The 19,143-nt window shown below is 40.0% G+C and overlaps 1 protein-coding gene across 1 annotated transcript in view; it reads right to left on the reverse strand.

Moving 5' to 3' along the window:
• The window catches only part of SYTL5 (synaptotagmin like 5), a 58,478-nt gene that overhangs the window by 25,010 nt on the left and 14,325 nt on the right, over positions 1-19,143 (reverse strand). The window contains exons 3-6 of the mRNA XM_075721265.1: positions 9,649-9,761; positions 8,102-8,234; positions 6,255-6,380; positions 1,491-1,647 (exon numbers count right to left, since the gene is read on the reverse strand). Coding sequence (XP_075577380.1) covers positions 1,491-1,647; positions 6,255-6,380; positions 8,102-8,234; positions 9,649-9,761 — 529 coding nt within the window. The remainder of the gene's footprint in view (positions 1-1,490; positions 1,648-6,254; positions 6,381-8,101; positions 8,235-9,648; positions 9,762-19,143) is intronic.

The raw sequence follows: 19,143 nt of genomic DNA on the forward strand, positions 1-19,143 counted from the left end.
ATCCAGTCTATTACTGAATATATTTAGATTACAATCTAATTTATTTTGCTTAGCATAGATCATGCATAAAATTTGCACAAAGATGCGATTCATGCATACATTCTGAGTTTGCAACTGAAGAATCAGAGCAAAGCATCAGGAGCGAGAGGAGGGAAACGAAACACTCAAATCTATTAAAAGTTCATTTAGCTTGGAAATCTAAAAAACAAAAAGAAAAAAGAAAAAAAAAAAGAAAGAAAAGATAAAACCTATTGTTTTTATACCAGCATAATGATTTCAGTTAGTAAAACCAAATGGACTTGAACTAATTAAATTATGCCAGTGTAACCTCTTAAATAAAGCCAATATGCTTTATCATTATGGCTTTCCTGTAAAGGAATAACTAATGACATAACTCCATCTAAATTTCATGGATTGGCCTTTTTCAACCAAATCTAGTGCCCTTGAAATCAAGTCAGCCTGTGAGCCAACAAGAATATAAATAAAACAACTATTAATTTATTTTCAGCTCCCAAAACTTCCCTTCATATATACTAACTTATTTTTTATTAGGAAAGACGATACAGTAGACCAGGTACTTGGAAGTGAGAATAAAATTGATGCATTCAATAGGGCTCTGATCTCAAATGCTCAGCTCCTTTTTTCCAAACATTAATAGTAAAAGACATTACCTCTGACTACAAATTTCTCTTTCCTTGTACACTTAGGTCATGGCAACTTAGAATAACTTGCTAGTACAATCCTGATTTCTTAAGAGGAGTGACTGAAATGAGTTCAGCAGGGGCATCTCAGTGCACAGCCAGGAGGAGCTGCTTGGCAAACAGGCGGGCTGTTCGGGAGCGAAGAGAGTGTCTGCTTCTGACTAGGTGAGCCACATCCTTGTGCTTATTACAAAACAGCCAGGGCGGCTAGCTCAGACATGGCCACCTACATCCCAAGAGGCCTAGCAGCAGGTAAGAGGAATCCCACCTTTCAGTTTGATAACGTGCCTAGCACACGTTTTCTGTTATGCCATAATTTATGCAGAGCCCAGTATCCAAAGCCACTAAAATCAGTATGGCCTGATCTTCTGCAAGTGCTGAGCTTGCGGAGTTTCCCGTAGAAGTCAGTGGGAGCATGCTGGACCCTGCAATGCTTGGAAGTCACATCCTTAGTCCACAGCACTCACTCAAGGTCCTGAGGTGCCAAAAAGGCTTACTCCCATCCCTTGTGCTTCCCACTTCAGAATCTGTAACTCAGTATGTAATGCTGGACATTAACAGCAATTTTTAGACAAACGAAAAATGCCTGCCAAACCAAAAACCACACCACTGATAGAGCATGACAAATTCTGTTCTAGTAGAGAACAGCAGAAGTAAGGAAGAACAAAATCTTCTCTGTCAGGCTTGTCCTTTCTGGGCTGCAGATCGATCTAATAGGGCAGATACCAGACAAGTCATCTTGCTTGGTGTCAGCTGTGTTTAGCGTCAGCTCTACATCACTGTACTTACCTTGCTATAATCTGCGGTCATGCTGCGCACACTTAGTGCTGGAGACCTCGGGAGGGAAGGTATGGCAACATTGCTTCTGTTCACAGGACCCACAGCCCCTTTCAGATGGCCTGCAGCGGCCTCTGCATCGCTGCTGTTCAGCGAAAGCGTGCTCCCTCTGGGATGGAGGGAAGAGTATTAAAGCGTTATTGCTTTGAGCTAACCAAGGCAAGCCATTTAGCACACCACTGCAAGAAAACAGCCATGGTAACAATTTACTAGAATAACATCGCCCTGGATGAACTGCGCGATCCACTGCAAGGAAATGGTCGCCTGGAAATAAAAACACAGGCAGGGGTGAATTACTTTATCCTTGGCTATCTGCTCTCCATCCTCTCCAGAAAAACAACAATTTGCTCACTGTCCTATTTGTATGGCAATAATGACTCTTGATCCAAACTGGTCAATTCTTTCAACTGGCTTGGAAAGCTAGGAAAGCTGGACAAGTCTTTTTGCCAGGCTTCATGTTAGTCAAAGTGACAAAAAAGCATCTGTGATCAGCATACTAGAACCCAATTGCTGTCTAATACCACGACAGGCAGAATTTTTTCCATGAGGCATTTTCTATTAGAAAATACTGATTAGTCCATGTGAACACTGACGGTTAGAAAGAGTAAGCTGTTGCACTTTTTTGACCCTTTGAAACAATGAAAACTATTTGAAAATGCATTTCAACACATTTCCAATTAAAGTTTTATTTTCATTTGAAATTTGATTTGCAGTAAAAATACAAATTCTTGGCTGATCTACTGTTCTCTCTGCACTAACATGAGTTTAAACTTTTTCATTTTTCTTTGCAGTTCAGGGAAATCTCAAAAAGTCTTGCAGGACAGTAACAGTTCTGCATACATTCCTACTTACTACTTTTAAAAAAATTACTGGTAAATAGGAATTGATGCAGGAATTGCACCCTTTTCCATATGGAAAATACAGTATCAGAGGACAATAATAGGACAGTAGAGGACAAATTTGCTGGAGAAAATGTTTGGAACTTACAGTATATTTTCAGCCAAAAGAGGCTTGCTTAATAAATATTTCAGTTTTGCAGGCATCTTCATTGTGCTGGACAACAGCCGAATTTCACCTTCACTTGGTTTAGGCTGTCATATCAGGTTTAGAGTAACTGCGGTAAAAATCTTCTCTACCACAATGGAAACTGTTATTAGAACTACTGCTGAACTGAGGAAAAAACACTCTGGAACACAACAGCTCCTATCTCACTACTACATTAAGCAGTGAGGACAGGCTCTGAATCCACGTTGGTGGAGTTATTGAAAACAAGGAATACAAAGGAAAACCCCAAACACCAGGACTGTCTACTAATGTTATGCAACCATGTTTGTGTCTTTTAATGAGCATATGGTAACCTTTTTAACAATTACTATCCAATTTCATATACCGACAACAGTAGATAATGCATAATAAACATGTTCTTATGCATGTGCACTTCACATACATGCACTGTTACTTTTTAATTTGATGAGCTAGTGATCAACAAATCCTACTAAATGCGCTTTGGTTGAATTTTAGTCCTATCTGTTTACATAAAAATGTGTCTTTGGTGCTGCAAAATCAGAAAAATCAAGGTTACTGGCAGTCATCTGTATTTTATCAATGCTATTGAAATTAGATGCACACATCTTAATTTCCAAACCTGCCAGTGTATGAATAGTAGCCAAAATGTTGAAAACCTGAGTTTTCTTGCATGTCATGCCACTTTGGATGGATTGTTGTGACTTTCTGTTACAAAAATTGTTGTTACAGATTTTTTTTTCCCCCTCACTGTGTAAACTAATGTGAATCAAGAGAAGTGTTCAGAAGTAATAGTGGGCTGGGGTAAAAGATTTGAAAACATGTTACAAGGGGTTCTGCAGGAGTCATCAGTCAGGCTGAGCACTTGCATATCAAACCTGCTAAACAGACCTCTCCTGTGCTTTGCCCTTATTTCAGTCTGCTATTAGAGAGAGGTTCAACACATTTTACACACATATTAAGTAGACAACAAGAGAAAAACGTTGCTATGACTTGAATATGCCAGGCATTTCCATGTGGTAGACAAGACCTCCGTACGAAGTGCGCCTGTGTAGATAAGCCTGAAATTCCTATACTGTTTCTCCTAGGAGTATCCTGATGCAGCCTCGCAGTTCATTCAGCTGCAAAATCAGTAAACATTTTTGCTGGAGTAGAAATAAACTGGGACTCCCGGTTCCCAGCTCAGTACATCTTCTCTTAAATCAAAATGTTTAGAAAGAATAAAAATTCTCTCTCAGTTTCCCTGCTGGTAGGTGAAATACTACCAATTTTGGCAATGCACCTAAAAAGATGAGGGCGATTACAAAAGCAAGAATCAGAAATATGCAGGAAAATATAGGACAACCACAGTGTCACAAGATGTTGTTATATTATTATAATTTGAAACTCAAAACAGTTATGGAAGGTAGCCTGGGAAGCTTTGCTGTTATTTTTAATAATTACTACTCAGTTCTATAAATTAACAATAGATGAACTAAAGCAAGCATCCTCAAATATCTAATTAAAGTACTTAACCATGCGTGTACAAGAGAGGAATTTTCATCCCTCTACTGAGAAATATAAGCTGCTCCTCAATCCTTCAATAAACTAATATTTAGAAAGTGCCACATCTTCCACAGACAGTAAAATAATTCAGCCCCCCTCCCAAAAGCATCTCCTAGCAACACAGCTAGGTTACTATGTACTTTTGACAAAGGACACCAATTTGGCCAGGTGAGGATGAGATGATGGGTAGAGAAGGAAGTTGCCATAATGACTCAATAGCCCTGATTTAATAAATCCCACACCCTGGCTCTGGGCAAAAGCTAGAAATTGATGCTTTATGTGAAAGTCAAGCCAGGCAATCAAACATAAAGGCTATTTTTACAGAGTACTTCACTCTATCCTTCAAAGCCTGTACACAGAGCTTATCAGGTGCTGAATTCTACCACCCTAAACAAAATTATTTTGCTTCATTTACGGTTCACTGTGTGATAACTGTCTCGCAGTCTGGCACATCAAAACTGCTGCACAGATCTCTCACAAGCATCCCTTAGTCCTTATTCTGGTAAGCTCGTAGGGAAAGTTACTTCATATTGTATATCCTCAGTGTTAAGCAGCACAGAGACCAGATTCCTGAGTTGTTGTCTCTTAGGTCCTTCACTCATCGTTACTCTATTCAATGAAAAGCAAAAGAAATCCATAAATACAGCAAAAATACTACTTCTGTTCTCATAAAAGTCAGGTATGAATCTGGTTAGATACAGAAGGCCTACTTAGCTTAGTGAAAAAACCCACGTAGTGAATTGTGTATGGATTAAAGAAGAAAACTAGCTTTAAAGCTCATTTGGCTAGTAAGTGCTGCAGCATCCGGTGAAAAAAAGAAACCAAATTGTGAACTTTCAAGAAGATTGTCACAATCAACTTCAGACATGTTGCAGAACATCCATCAACTGGGTTTTTGAATTGTAGGTAACAAAGGGAAGCAAGCTCTTGCTTATGAGGAGCGGCTGAGGGAACTGGGGTTGTTTAGCCTGGAGAAGAGGAGGCTGAGGGGAGACCTTATCGCTCTCTACAACTACCTGAAAGGAGGTTGTAGGGAGGTGGGTGTTGGTCTCTTCTCCCAAGTAACAGGCGATAGGATGAGAGGAAATGGGCTCAAGCTGCACCAGGGGAGGTTTAGGTTGGATATTAGGAAAAATTTCTTCACGGAAAGGGTGGTCAAGCATTGGAACAGGCTGCCCAGAGAGGTGGTGGAGTCACCATCCCTGGGACTGTTAAAAAAACGGGTAGATGTGGCACTTTGGGACATGGTTTAGTCTAGTCTACCCTTGATTGGTTTAGTGTGGACTTGGTAGTGTAGGTTAATGGTTGGACTGGATGATCTTAAAGGTCTTTTCCAACCTAAACTATTCTATGATTCTATGAAATGAGAAGGCTTATCTATGGGCAAATTAAACTTCATGATGTTCCTTTTACCTGATATCCTGTGTTCCTGTACACCTATTTGGAGTCTCCCAGGAACACTGGTTTAGAGCTAGAAATTTCTATTGGATCTTACAGCAAATTATTATTATTTTTCAATCCGGATTGTAAAATTTCTAGGTGCACACACCTGGGCAAAGAATGTGGGTCTACATACAGTATAGACTATCCAGCTGAACAAGAAAAAAAGTGAACAATTCTTTGGCTTCACTTTGGTGGTGGGACACATGAGGAACATTGCACCTGGCATTTTATAATGCTATCAACAGAGGCAGTAACAGAGGTCTCTTATATCCAGAAGAACAATAAATGGAATTCTATTAGAAATAACTGGGACAATAATCATGGAAAGAGAAGGGCAAATGGAGCCTCTGAAGAAGAAAATATGAATTAAAATCAATTAACATGTCATTACCAAAGAAAAGCTTTAGAACAAAGGGCCTCAGTTCTGCAACATGAACACAGCTCACCAGTTAAAAGCCAGAAAACAAATCAGCTGACAGCAATCACCAGCTGAACACAAGGAGAGAAAAGGAAGATGGATGGAGACATTTTTTAGGGTTTTTTCTTTTCTCTCTCACTGTCTTTTTTTTTTTTTTTTTTTAAAAACAGCAGCTCTTCTCAGATAGTATTAATGCTGAAGGTTCAAAGACAGGATGCAACACAGAGGACTGACACATGCCCCTAATTCAATCCCAGCATCAGCTGTACCAGATTTCTGCTGCTCACCTCTCAGAGCAAGGCGTCGACTTGCCACTGCGCAGACTTTGGGTTTCAGCTTCTGAGCCTGTGTTCCTTTCACCTTCATCTTTTGCATTTGTAATTTCTCCTTTGGTAACCGCCCTAATTACCTTCCTGCTGAAAACAGGGAATAAAAGATTTTAAAAGTGTTAGGTTTTTTTCCCAGGAAACAGCAGCCTGACTGAAATACCATGATGTGCACATTCTATTAATTTCATCTGTCTGACCTATGGACAACTCTGGATATAAAGGTCAATAGAGCACCAAATCTGCCTATCAAACTAATTCCTATGAACAAAGAAAAGCATCATATTTGCTATAAACTGCTTTTTAAGACACAAAACATTAAAACATCCCTCCTACTCAACATGGCCACCTCAAGCTTTGAACCAGAAGTGCCTTTTGTGACAGAAATGAAAGAAATGAAATAAAGTTTTGAAAACTAATAGCATTATTCATAGACTTACAAACAACAATAGACTGTTAAGTTATCCCATGACACTAAGTGTCAGTAGGAGTTGGCCGCAAAATGTCTTTGCTAAACCAAATCCACACATGAGATATATGAATGTGGAACCCGAGGGAGGAAGAAGGAGCAAGGAAGGAAGAGGAGGAATAATGAACAATTTGTAAGAGAAGCCACAAAATATACTAGGAAAAGCAAGCTCAATTCTGGTAGGATTACATTTCCTTTATGGGGAATGTCAACACCAGAAAACATTTCAGGGCACAAACTCAAAAAGGCTGAATACCACTAAAATAAACAACAGACAATTATAAAAAATAATTGTCTGTCATAGGGAATATGACTAACAGATTTGCACAAAGGACTTAAACAAAAAGAGGATTAGAGAAGTAAACTTTAATGCACTCTTATAGCTACTGACTAGCATGATTTAGAGCAATCTCTAGGTCCTATTACAGTAGATTCCCTAAGCTGGTTCTTTCTTCACCTTAATTTGAGAAGCCAGAGGTGTTCTGATGCTCTTTTTCCCCCATATTAAGGAGAGATAAATCACTAGTGTTAATTTCTAGAGTCACCGGAACAAGTAATTCCATATTCAGCTCTCCTCAGAAGTAAAAAAGCCATAGAAAGTTAACTACCTACCCTATATTGAGGATCCATAATAAAATGCGTTCTTTTTTCCAACAGAAACAAAGTTTTCCAGCTACCAGCCCATGGACCTCCAGCCATGGTATGAACATTCATCTGACTTTTCTTCCCATTCACCCAATAGCCTCAGGTTATGTCCAGACACCACTTGTGCAACCATATATTCAATGCATCTGTCCACGTCCCCTGAGAGTAAGCGGGTGCTCCTCTAATGGCATAGCCAAACTGGGGTTACGCATGTCACTGAGACTGCAAGATGACCAGCAACATATCTGTTTATTCACTGTCACACGCTGTCCTGGTTTCGGCTCAGAAAAGGGATACTGAATGACTGTTAGACTGCATTTGCACAGCTGGAAGCTAAAGGAAAACTTGACTTGTGAGCAGAACCAACCAGTAAAAAACAGGCCCTCCAAATACTATTTTTTGCATTTGCTTCTTCAGCAAACCTGCCTTTAGGGTCACTCTGTTTCTTCCAAGTATAAGCAAGAAAAATCCAGGAGTAAAATTGTCTTTTTTCTGCTACCTTTATAGCTGAAGAATAATTACTGCTGCATTTCCTGGGAAACAGCAGTCTAATTATAGTAAGTACACTTTTAAATGAAGGCTGTTTCTAACCCTGGTAAATTTGAGGCTGATGTGGAACAGTGAAGAAACTCAAAAGAAAATCCATCCAACCACGTACATCCGATTTATTAGTTTCCAAAAGAAAAGGCTTTACCCTATCTTTCTAGGTCTGCTGAAGACTGATTTATGCCCATTTGTGGAGGATACTGATGTATCTGGCCTTTTTTCTTCATTCTCTTGGGGCTGCTCTTTAAATGTTCTTCCTTCATCCTTACTGGAAACCGTATCTTCAGAAGAGGGGGAAAGAGGGGGGGGGGAAAAAAAGTGAATGTTTGCACAAAAAAAGCAGCACATGTCAAACACCCTACAAAAACAGACTTTCCATTTTTCAATATTAAATAAAACCATGTGATAAAATATCACGAAAAAAACCTTGAGGGGTTCTTTGGCTTTTCCTTTTAATAAAAGAAAATAAAACTTTTAGTAGCTTGAAATGTTTCTCATTATCAACACTTGTCTTGAACTACATTTCTGAATTTATCACTGACAACATTTAAAAACCAAAGGACCTGAAATATAATTTTGTGGTGTACAGTATTTTCTGTGTTAAATGAAAGAATGTTTTCCTAATTAAAATGTTTGTTCAAGTAGGAAAAGGTGTGGGAAAGATGGCTTAAATACATTTTTTAATATAACTATCAAATAACAAAGTAACAGGTCACAAAATACCCAATTTGACAGGCTGCATAATATCAAAACCCAAAGAACGTTAGATACTTGCCAGTTTGACAGCTTCTGAAGCACAGTGATACTGGCAAGATCAGCATTTTTCCAAGCAGTGTATTTGCACCAGGCATTTTTCCAATGGCAGTAAACCAGTCCCTCTCCCTACAGACTGTCCATACCCATCACCTTCCTACTGAAAGTGATAAATGCTACATCTGAAAACAGACTACCTAAGTAACAGCTTCTGCATGCACAGGAAAGTAGTTAAGTGAAGACAGAAGCATCAGCATTCAGGAAAAACTCCTGTTTCTTAAACCAGTGGTCCTGTGGTACCATGCAAGGTACCACAGCAGCTCACAGACATGGTACACTTGCTGTGCTTGGTCAAGACAGCCAGATTGTTTATTGTACCTAAAAGTCCAGGTGCAATTTATTGGAGATATCTGGGCAAAAGGAAAGTCAAGTGAGAAGTAACAAGTAGTCTGGATGCAGCCCATGCTCCAGCATACAGCACAGGACTTAACATTTATCTTCCTTATTCAGAGTTGAAAAAGAAAAATATTTGAAGAATATTTGTGATGGTGGTGTGTAAAAAGCGAGAGAGCCAAAGTAAAAAATATGGCTGGGTTTAGATCTCTGCATACAGCCAAACTTCCTGGCAGGAACTGAGAACAAATTTTAAATCCTCTACTGCTGGCTTTGCAGCTGAATAATACTGTCCACCTGTTTGGACAGTGAGATTTTAAGAAGCTCTCTTACCTCCACAGAGCGACTTCTTCATCCACACCTTACATTTCCTATATATTAATTATTCACAAATCACTGCATAGTAATACTGAAATATGAAATTAAGATTAAAATACTGATTATACTTACACTTTCAACAGTGAAGAATAAAATACAATACAAGTCAAACACTCTGTAAACAAGGTTTGAATGTATTAAGCACAAGCAAATCTCTCTCATAGTCCCTACCTGGGAATTTGTGTAGGATAGACTGTCTGACAACATCGGTTCCAAGATTTGACTGTTTGAAGCGCTTTGCTCTCTCTTCAAAAAACCATTCTCCTGTCACTATCCGTAGCTGTCTATACGGGGAAAACAAAAAAAAGACAGAAAGACATGCACATTAACAAACTTGGCCAACCAAAGCTACTCCTTAAACCCTTAAGTCATCACTCAACCACCATGCTCACAAATGGTGGACAACATTTGCACAGTTCAAAATGAAGAGGAAAAACATGGATTGCAAAGCTTGAGATAGTAAGACATGTAGCAGAAAAATAATATCAATTTGCTTTGTGAATGAAAAGTAATTTTCAGTACGTGGAAATTTACTCGGCAAAAAAATGTTTCAAATGCTTTTACCAGATTTCCACAGCAGACATGTAACATGCTATCTCCCTAGTCATAGAATCATAGAATACTTTGGGTTGGAAGGGACCTTTAGAGGTCATCTAGCCCAACCCCCCTGCAGTGAGCAGGGACAGCTTTAACCAGATCAGGTTGCTCAGAGCCTTGAGTGTTGCCTTGACCTTGAGCCTTGACCTTGAGTGTTGCCGGGGATGGGGCCTCTACCACCTCTCTGGGCAACCTGTTCCAGTGCTTGACTACCCTCATTGTAAAAAATTTCTTTCTTATGTCTAGTCTAAATCTATTCTTCTTTAGTTTAAATCCGTTATTCCTTGTCCTGTCACAACAGGCCTTATTAATAAGATTCTCCCCATCTTTCCTGTAGGCCCCCTTTAAGTACTGGAAGGTTGCAATAAGGTCTCCTCGCAGCCTTCTCTTCTCCAGGCTGAACAACCCCAACTCTCTCAGCCTGGCCTCATAGGAGAGGTGCTCCAGCCCTCAGATCATTTTGGTGGCCCTCTTCTGGACAAGCTCCAGCCGGCCCATGTCCTTCTTGTGCTGAGGGCCCCAGAGCTGGACGCAGTGCTCCAGGTGAGGTCTCACCAGAGCAGAATAGAGGGGCAGAATCCCCTCCCTCGACCTGCTGGCCACGCTGCTTTTGATGCAGCCCAGGATACGGTTGGCTTTCTGGGCTGCAAGTGCACATTGTTGGCTCATGTCCAGCTTTTCATCCACCAGTACCCCCAAGTCCTTCTCTGCAGGGCTGCTCTCAATCTCTTCATCCCCCAACCTGTAATGATATCGGGGGTTGCCCCAACCCAGGTGCAGGACCCTGCACTTGGCCTTGTTGAACCTCATGAGGTTCACACAGGCCCACCTCTCCAGCTTGTAAGTAGTAGTCCTTTGGATAGTGAACTACTCAACCTCACAGTTTTCAGTATCTCCAAAATGACAAGAGATGTAGAAACAACAGCAGTGGATAGAGGGAGAAAAGCCCCCACCAAAGCTCCTGCCAGCCAAGTCAGCAGTTCATGGACCCAACCTGGTTATAGAATCATAGAAATGTTTAGGTTGGAAAAGACCTTTAAGATCATCCAGTCCAACCATTAACCTACACTACCAAGTCCACACTAAACCAATCAAGGGTAGACTAGACTAAACCATGTCCCAAAGTGCCACATCTACCCGTTTTTTTAACAGTCCCAGGGATGGTGACTCCACCACCTCTCTGGGCAGCCTGTTCCAATGCTTGACTACCCTTTCCGTGAAGAAATTTTTCCTAATATCCAACCTAAACCTCCCCTGGCGCAGCTTGAGCCCATTTCCTCTTGTCCTATCACTTCTTACTTGGGAGGAGAGCCCAACGCCCACCTCCCTACAACCTCCTTTCAGGTAGTTGTAGAGAGCGATAAGGTCTCCCCTCAGCCTCCTCTTCTCTAGGCTAAATAATCCCACTTCCCTCAGCTGCTCCTCATAAGACCTGTGCTCCAGACCCTTCACCAGCTTATATACAGGTTGCTGCAAGCCTATATATTTTTTTCATCTCTAAGTTTCATATGATGCCACTATATGCAGTTTCTCCACATGACAGTGCTGTTATGAATTAGCTATGTGTTGGAGGTTCAGAGCAATAAACTTTTGTCTTTGCTACTGTTGTGGATAATGCTGCTTTTTCTGGTTTCAAATTCTTACCTATACTAGCAACAAAGAAATCCTGTACTGTTTTCTATAGGTATATGTTTATGCTGATTGTTAGCCTTTTCCTGAATTAGTTTCATTATGGTAAAGCGTCACCATTTCTACTGCCTCACTACATACAGTTGATGGCAAAAAGCTACTAATCATGAATACTAAAATAAAAAGCAAATAAACAAACTAAAAAAATCATTAAAAACTGATGTAGCTCCAGATATGTTCCTGCTTACTTTATGCTCAATAAGAAAACTTATTTTCAAACCTATACCAGAAAATAAATAATCTAGTCTCTTGGGCATGAAAATTACTGCAGGTGGATTTAGAGCACTGATCAATATCTTTGCTATTAAATTACTTTTGAGTCATGCCTGAATGGAGAGTCTTACTTGGGAAAATGCTAAAAATTACAGAATAGGATCCTGCCATTGGTAAAAAGGCCTTAACATCATAAGTTCTTCCTAACCTGTTAATGAATCATGCACCTTTGCATGAGTCATTAAAAAAAAAAAAACAAACCACAAAATCCAAAACATGCCTACAAGCATAGAAATAGAAGATTATTGCCTTATCTTGTTGTTACAGACTCCTAGTGACAAAACCCCCTATAATTCATCATGACAATCAGTCAGTCATTATGCAAGGCATTAAATAAAATCTCTAGTTTTCCACTCAGAATTTTTAAATTACTTTTGTTAGACAGAAACACTGGAAAGGATACATTGCATTAGAAACTATGCATGGTCTGGCTAATATGAAAGTTTTTCTCTGAATGTGTATTTTCACAATTCATCTACAGCACATACTTCTCTGTGCAGTTATTTTTATACCAAGGTTTACAGCAAGTTTAATGCTTTATATCAAACCATAAACCTTTCAGACCTTTGACTACACCATTATATCCCATTGCAATATAAAATGACATATTACATTGCAATATGAACTACGTGGTTCATTCTTTTTTTTTTTTTCCTCAGTTACTCCCAGGTTTGACCATAAAACTCCACAAGTACCGTTTTTCCCCTTGGACAGAGATTTTATTCATCCCTAGTATCTTACCAGCAATGCTTAACTTGGTCAAAGTCAGACAGGGCACTCCCCACCCCCTTATCCAGGTGAGCGCCTTCACCCTTCTCCAAGCTTGGGACAATCTGAAGGAGATGTGACCTATGCCCAGGGTTTCAGCAGCATGGGAGACTGCCCCACACAAACCTACATGCTTTTACAAGCAGAAACTTATAATTATTATATTTCCACACCCAACCCAGAACTGTGCCACCCGCCTGGGCTGCTGTGGTTCATGGAGGGGCAGCCCCTCTGCCCCAGTGCCCCCAGAGAGCCATCTCCTTCATTTTCTGGCCAGATGTGAACAGTGATGAGGGAACAAAAACTTCTCTGGTGCTTCTTGGGTCACAAGCACCCAGGGGATCTCAGCCTGGATGAAACAGTGGCTGAGACCGGTGTGTCCGCTTGTTTTACCATATATTAGTCTTATAATCTGATGTGGAGATTCAACCTTGCAGCAGCAGGACCAGGGGCTCAAGGAGGGTCATGGGGGCTGGAGAGATCAAAAGAGCTGCAGCCCAGGGAAGCATAGTTGGGGCAGCTGTGGCAGGAGGTTGGGAAGGAAGAGGATGGAGGGCTGCTGGGTTGTGCAAGGAAGGATCAGCTGGGGTGCTGTTGGTGGAGAGAGGAGATTCTCTCCCAGCATCCATCCCTGGGAAAGGGCCTTCCTCTCCTCCTCCACTCCACTGTGTTTTGGGTCACCTGAACTCTTAGAGCTGACCATCAGTCTCCCTCTCTCCATCCCCACTCGTCCCCTGCCACCCCAACAACCTCTCCTACTCCTCACTCTGGGAGCAAAGCAGCCCGCAAGATGGGAAGGGCTGGTGCCATGCCAGGGAGCAAGGCAGGAGTACTGTGGAGAAGGACTTTCTCTTCCTCTTGCCCTCCCCTTGTAATAGTAACTGCTGACCCCATACTCATCTTCCTCGCAGTCACATAAAGCTGTTCAGGGAAGAGACAGGTTAATCTATTTGGGCAACAACACTTGATCCCTGTGTCTTCTGGCAAAGGATAATAAGCAATCCACTTCTCTTAGTAATCTCTCTCTGCAGGCTGTAACCTGCCACCATTAAATAGCCCCTAATTACGCAGCTAGTCCCCTCTTGCTTAGACAAGGAAGTTCAAGGTCATCGCTGCATGCTCTGGCAAACACAAATCAGACCCCCAAGGAAAGAGGAGGGTAAGAACAATCCCTGTTGCAGGCCTGAGTGGGCAAGAGAGTGTGACAGCCACTACGCCAATGGAGCTGAACCGTGCACCATTTCAGCTAATGATGGTAAACTGAATGGCCCATCTCCTTCATCTGACTGATCTTATTAAGCAGCATTAAGATCCACATTTTACATTGAGATGCCAACTCCTTGGGAGGGCTACTTTGAGGATACCCACACCCATTCTGCTCTGACTTCACCAAGAGAACCAGGTCTGAGGTAAAACACAGACAACTCGTCAACTGAGGCATGAGACACAGCAAATAAAGGGAATATTGCCCTGTTATAGTCAAGTGCTTCACCTGTCTAGCCAATCCTGTTATCCACAGTGAAGAGGAAAAACCAACAGCCATCTCAAATTGCTGAGAGCGTCGCATGGAACAAATCTAGAGGCCCAACCTTGCCTTCAGACCTTTGCCCTTATTATCATCACTGCTACTCAGTCCTGGAATCCTGACTTCAGCTGGCAGTCCCCTTGTGTGAAAATGTCCTTACCCAACAGATCACCTCTACAAAAATATCACATTCTAATGAAATAAAGGGGAAAAAAATTGAAGCTTTGTAGCTTTGAATTTCTAGTGCATTAATATCAGATGTATTTTTCACATATACTGAACAATTCACAGAAAGGCTAGTATTCGTGTGATCTTAATCATTCATACATGTTGGGAGTACCTATTAAAACAATTGTTGTTCTACACATAAGTAGAAATGAATTCAGATTAAATGATTGCCTAAGTCTCTGAATTGAAGTTTGAATTTCAAATTGCATTTGACATTCTGAATCAAAAATTGAAGAGCGAGACCTAAACAGTCTTATAATAAATAATATTATTTTCATGCATTTATAATTACGACAAAGGGAGACCATCTTTCCTACTGAGATAGTTCATCTTTTTTCTGTTTCTGATACAGGACTTAAATAAACCCTTTCCATGTAGATAGTTGTTTCAGTGGGAAAAGAAACGAGAGCTTTTATGCAACAGTATATCAAATCAGCACTTGCAGGTTTGCTTTGTGTTGTTTTTAAAATGGGTCCAAGGTCCATACTGACTGGTGTGTGCATGCATTTTCTTTACTTTAGTTTCTCAGTTAGCATGTAGCATACAAAGTAAAAAATATGTATGTGTTCTACCAAAACAGTGTTTAGACTGGCCTTCCAAGGTGTACAACAGATGCTGAAGTCAGCAGCTTTAGAAAGAAAGAAAACAGTGTTACAAATTGTAATAGCAGCAATTTTTGCATGATTGTTTTTTCCTATACTTAAAATGACTCGGAAAATTTTAAAGCAAATCATGTTCAAGTAGGTAGGTTTAGTACCAAATACTTTAGGTATCAGCTAAAGTCCTTATACATTAATTACTGATCCACTTACTCATATCATCATGTGAGAAGGAGTACGTTATGGTTCCATGCTTCTTCTCCCTCTATGATCTCCTACTAAACAAATTAACTTCACAAACACACTGCTCAGTTTAAAAATGGAACATAACCTCTGGCCTACCCCTGCCAAAAACTCAGCTTGTTATTTTCCACTCCTTTTTGCAAGACATTTCATGGTTAAAAGCCCAATTATAAAAATTCCATTTAAGATGGAAAGTCCCAATTATTACTTCTAATGATTTCTTTTGGAAAAAAAACCATATTGGTAAAACAGTTTCACTATCCATTTGATCATCCAGCTTAACCCACATCCACAGTAGAGGAGAGAAATTTAGCCTGGCTTCCTTTTCCTCTCCTGTTTCTTATGTATTTTACTTCCTCATGGGGAGTAAAATTTGGAAGAAAAAATGGCAAGACCAAAAGCTGGATAAAATACAGGCTATACATGAACAACCCAAAACTTACACACACATCTTTGTATGTATTCAATTCCACAGAGTATTTTCTATAACATAAATTAATTCCAGAGTAATTTTTAATATGCTGTGAGGCTATTAAATAGAAATTTTTGACCCTATTAAAAGAAGGCAAACTTGCTTAGAAGTTACTAAAATAAAAAGAAATTATAAGAAAACTGAAAAGCATTTGCATACTAAAACATCTGAAATGCCTCTATTTTTAGGCTCCTAATGGGAATAAATGTTACTAAGATACTGATGAATTTTCATGACATTTTAAGACAACATAATTATTTCAAAGCTGAAGATAAATTTCCCATTACTGCTTTGTTCTGCTGTAATAACTGGGACCACCGAGGCATTTTATCTTGCTGAAGAACTCAATCAAAATAAAGGCATTGTTCGCAGATATCTAGACACATTCGTAATGAGAAATACAGAAAGCATCAAGATGCAAAATCAGCCTGTCAGCAGGCTGCTTGAAGAACTTGATTTCTCTCAACCTATTGATCATTTTAGATGCCAAATGGAAAACAAAAACTCACCACATTTTAAGACAACACAGGGGAAAAAGTTACCTTAATGGAAAGTTTCTCTTTTGGCACCTAGGTTTGAAAGCTCCTGATGACCTCAGTTCCTTGTATGCAGGGAATGGAGCAGAAAGCTTCCTCTTTCATTAAGTGCATAGCTACGTACAGACTTGATTTACCTCATTAAATACTACAACGTGTGACTATCAAACACACAATCACATAAATAAAGACTGTCTTGTTCTCAAAATGTAATGAACCAACAGGCAGCAGCCGGCTGATATTATCTACATTTTCTTTTATTGCCACAAGACATTCTTTGTTTCAGCAACCATTTTGGATTATCTATGTACTTAAAGGGATTTCTGCAGTAGTTTCTGTAGTACTTATGAACCTCTCTTTGAATGAACACACTCAACACCCAGTATCAGACCTTCTTCACTGACACCAGATGTAATGCAGCAGGCTTCCCAACATTTCTGAAAAACTTGGTTCCGAACATATTCCTGCAGATATAACTGACGACTATATAACAGCACTTCTACAGGTTACTACTATCACCATCACCTTAAGCGGCACTTCACAGACATTCTTGAGGACAATTTTGGCAGAACAGCCAAGGACTAATACAGCACCAAAACTGGAAAGAGTTCACGAAAGCCATGAATCCTTCTCCCTGCCTTTTAAGGGTCTCACAGTATGTATGACAACATACATATACGTTATAACAGTATAACCTGGCTCCGCTAATGGAACGGCACAGCAGGTGCTAGAGTATACAGGTATTGACATTAACCTAGTCTCATTCATCAAGGTTACTAAAAGAAAAGGACTGGGCAAAAGTTTCCTAACACTTTTTGCAAAGCCACTAGCATGGTGAAACGCTCCAAATTGACAGACACAAACACTGTATGCAGATCAATGCTACAGAGCTAAAAGTTTTTTTCCCCTCCTCCTGCCTTTTGTTTGCTACTTATACAGCATAACTGCCTCTTAACTCTGGATTCCCATTTTCTTTTCCTTTACCATCTGCCTTTTAATCTTGCCAAAGGCCCTATTCACATTAACTTAATCAGCTCCTCCTTCAAATGTATTTAAAAAAGCCTAAAAATTCTAATTTTCCCTGCATTTCTCACTTAAGTGAGACAAAGGAAAGCAGAATGGAAATAATCTAAATTACACACAATGATTTAACTGAAATATGTATCTCAAACTTTCGTCTCTATACTGCCCACACAGAAGATAATCTCTCTGCGCGCTTCTAGCAGTGAAAAGGCATTTTACAGATCATTAACTGTCACTATAGTCTTGCAAAAACACTGCATATGAACAAAAAGAAGGGACAGAGAGAGATTTCAATGTAATAAAGATATTACCCAACAGGGACAAAACTGTAGTACCTGCAAAGTTTAGCACTTGGCAAACAAATTACACCATGGTTTGTAATAACGTAGAGACGGGTTTCAACCAGAACTGGTTTTCAAGATGATTGCTAGGACCACTGCTTGGCATACAGAATTGCAGCACAATCACAAGAAATAGGGGTGACATGTTTTGAGAAATTGCCTCATCCATCTTCCAGCCCCAAAACAGGACCATCTTTACTGATGTCCTCATTCCTGAGAGAAGTTTATCCAACCTGGTTTTAAAACAAGATTCTGCAACCTCTCCAAGTTATATCAGTATTCATACCACGTAAACTAAATCCTTTCACTGCAATTTGGGTATCACATTACTTTGCTTATCCAAAGTGAGTACATAGAACAGCCTGTATGCCTCCTCAATGCAGCCGCCTTTCATAGATTTAAAACTCAGTTATTTTCAGTTTTCTCTTGCCTAGGCCAAACATTTCCAACTCCTTCCATTATTCTGGACATACTGTATGCTAGGCTTGTGATCATTATTTTCCGCTGAACTCTCTCCAGTTGGCCAACATGAAGTGTGCTACACAAAACTGGGCAGAGTGCTCTACATAAAACAGGATTGCATCACGTATATTACAGGCCATAATTCTGCTTGTACATCCCTGTGTGACGCTGGACTTTTCTACAGTGGAAAATACTCTTGATTCATGTCCAGCTTTTCATTCAGTACAATACTCGGATCCTTTCCTAAGGAACAGCTGCATAAGCTGTTTTTATCCTCATTCTACATTTCTGCAGCTGCATTTTTGCCCAAATACAGTAATTCCACATGCCCGTAGGGAGCCACCACTTGCTTTTCCTTCAGACCACTTCTCTAAATTGTAAGCATCGCTATGAATCCTAATCCTGTCCTTCAGCATGCCTGCAGCACCTCTCAGTTTTATGTCTCCTGCAGGTGTAACTGGCAAACTCATCTGCTGCATCAAAGTCCTTAATTAAATACTTAACAGTAAAAAGCCAGGAAATATTCAACTCTATACCACTGCCTTTTTTTTTTTTTTTTTTTTTTTTTTTTTTTGACAGGGAAATATCCATAACTGCTCTGAGAAGCAGGGCTGCAATCACACTGACAGAACTTATTCCAGGGCATAGCTCTTCTTGTTTATCAGCTTATTAGAATGGCATGAGAGAAAGTATCAAAAGGTTCACTTAAGTCAAATTGTAAGACATCAACACATCCTCCTCTATTCATGAGGTCTGTCACCCTATCAAAAGAGGAAATTAAAATGGTTTTGACATTATTTGTTCTTGAGCCAGCTCTCACTCGTCATCTTGTCATCTCATCATCCTGTCATCTCCTCTTGGCTTTCAAACAGCACAGCAATCATTTGTTTCAGTATTTTTAGAGAAATTA

The sequence above is a fragment of the Pelecanus crispus genome, chromosome 1, assembly GCF_030463565.1.
Source record: "Pelecanus crispus isolate bPelCri1 chromosome 1, bPelCri1.pri, whole genome shotgun sequence".
NCBI lineage: Eukaryota > Metazoa > Chordata > Aves > Pelecaniformes > Pelecanidae > Pelecanus > Pelecanus crispus.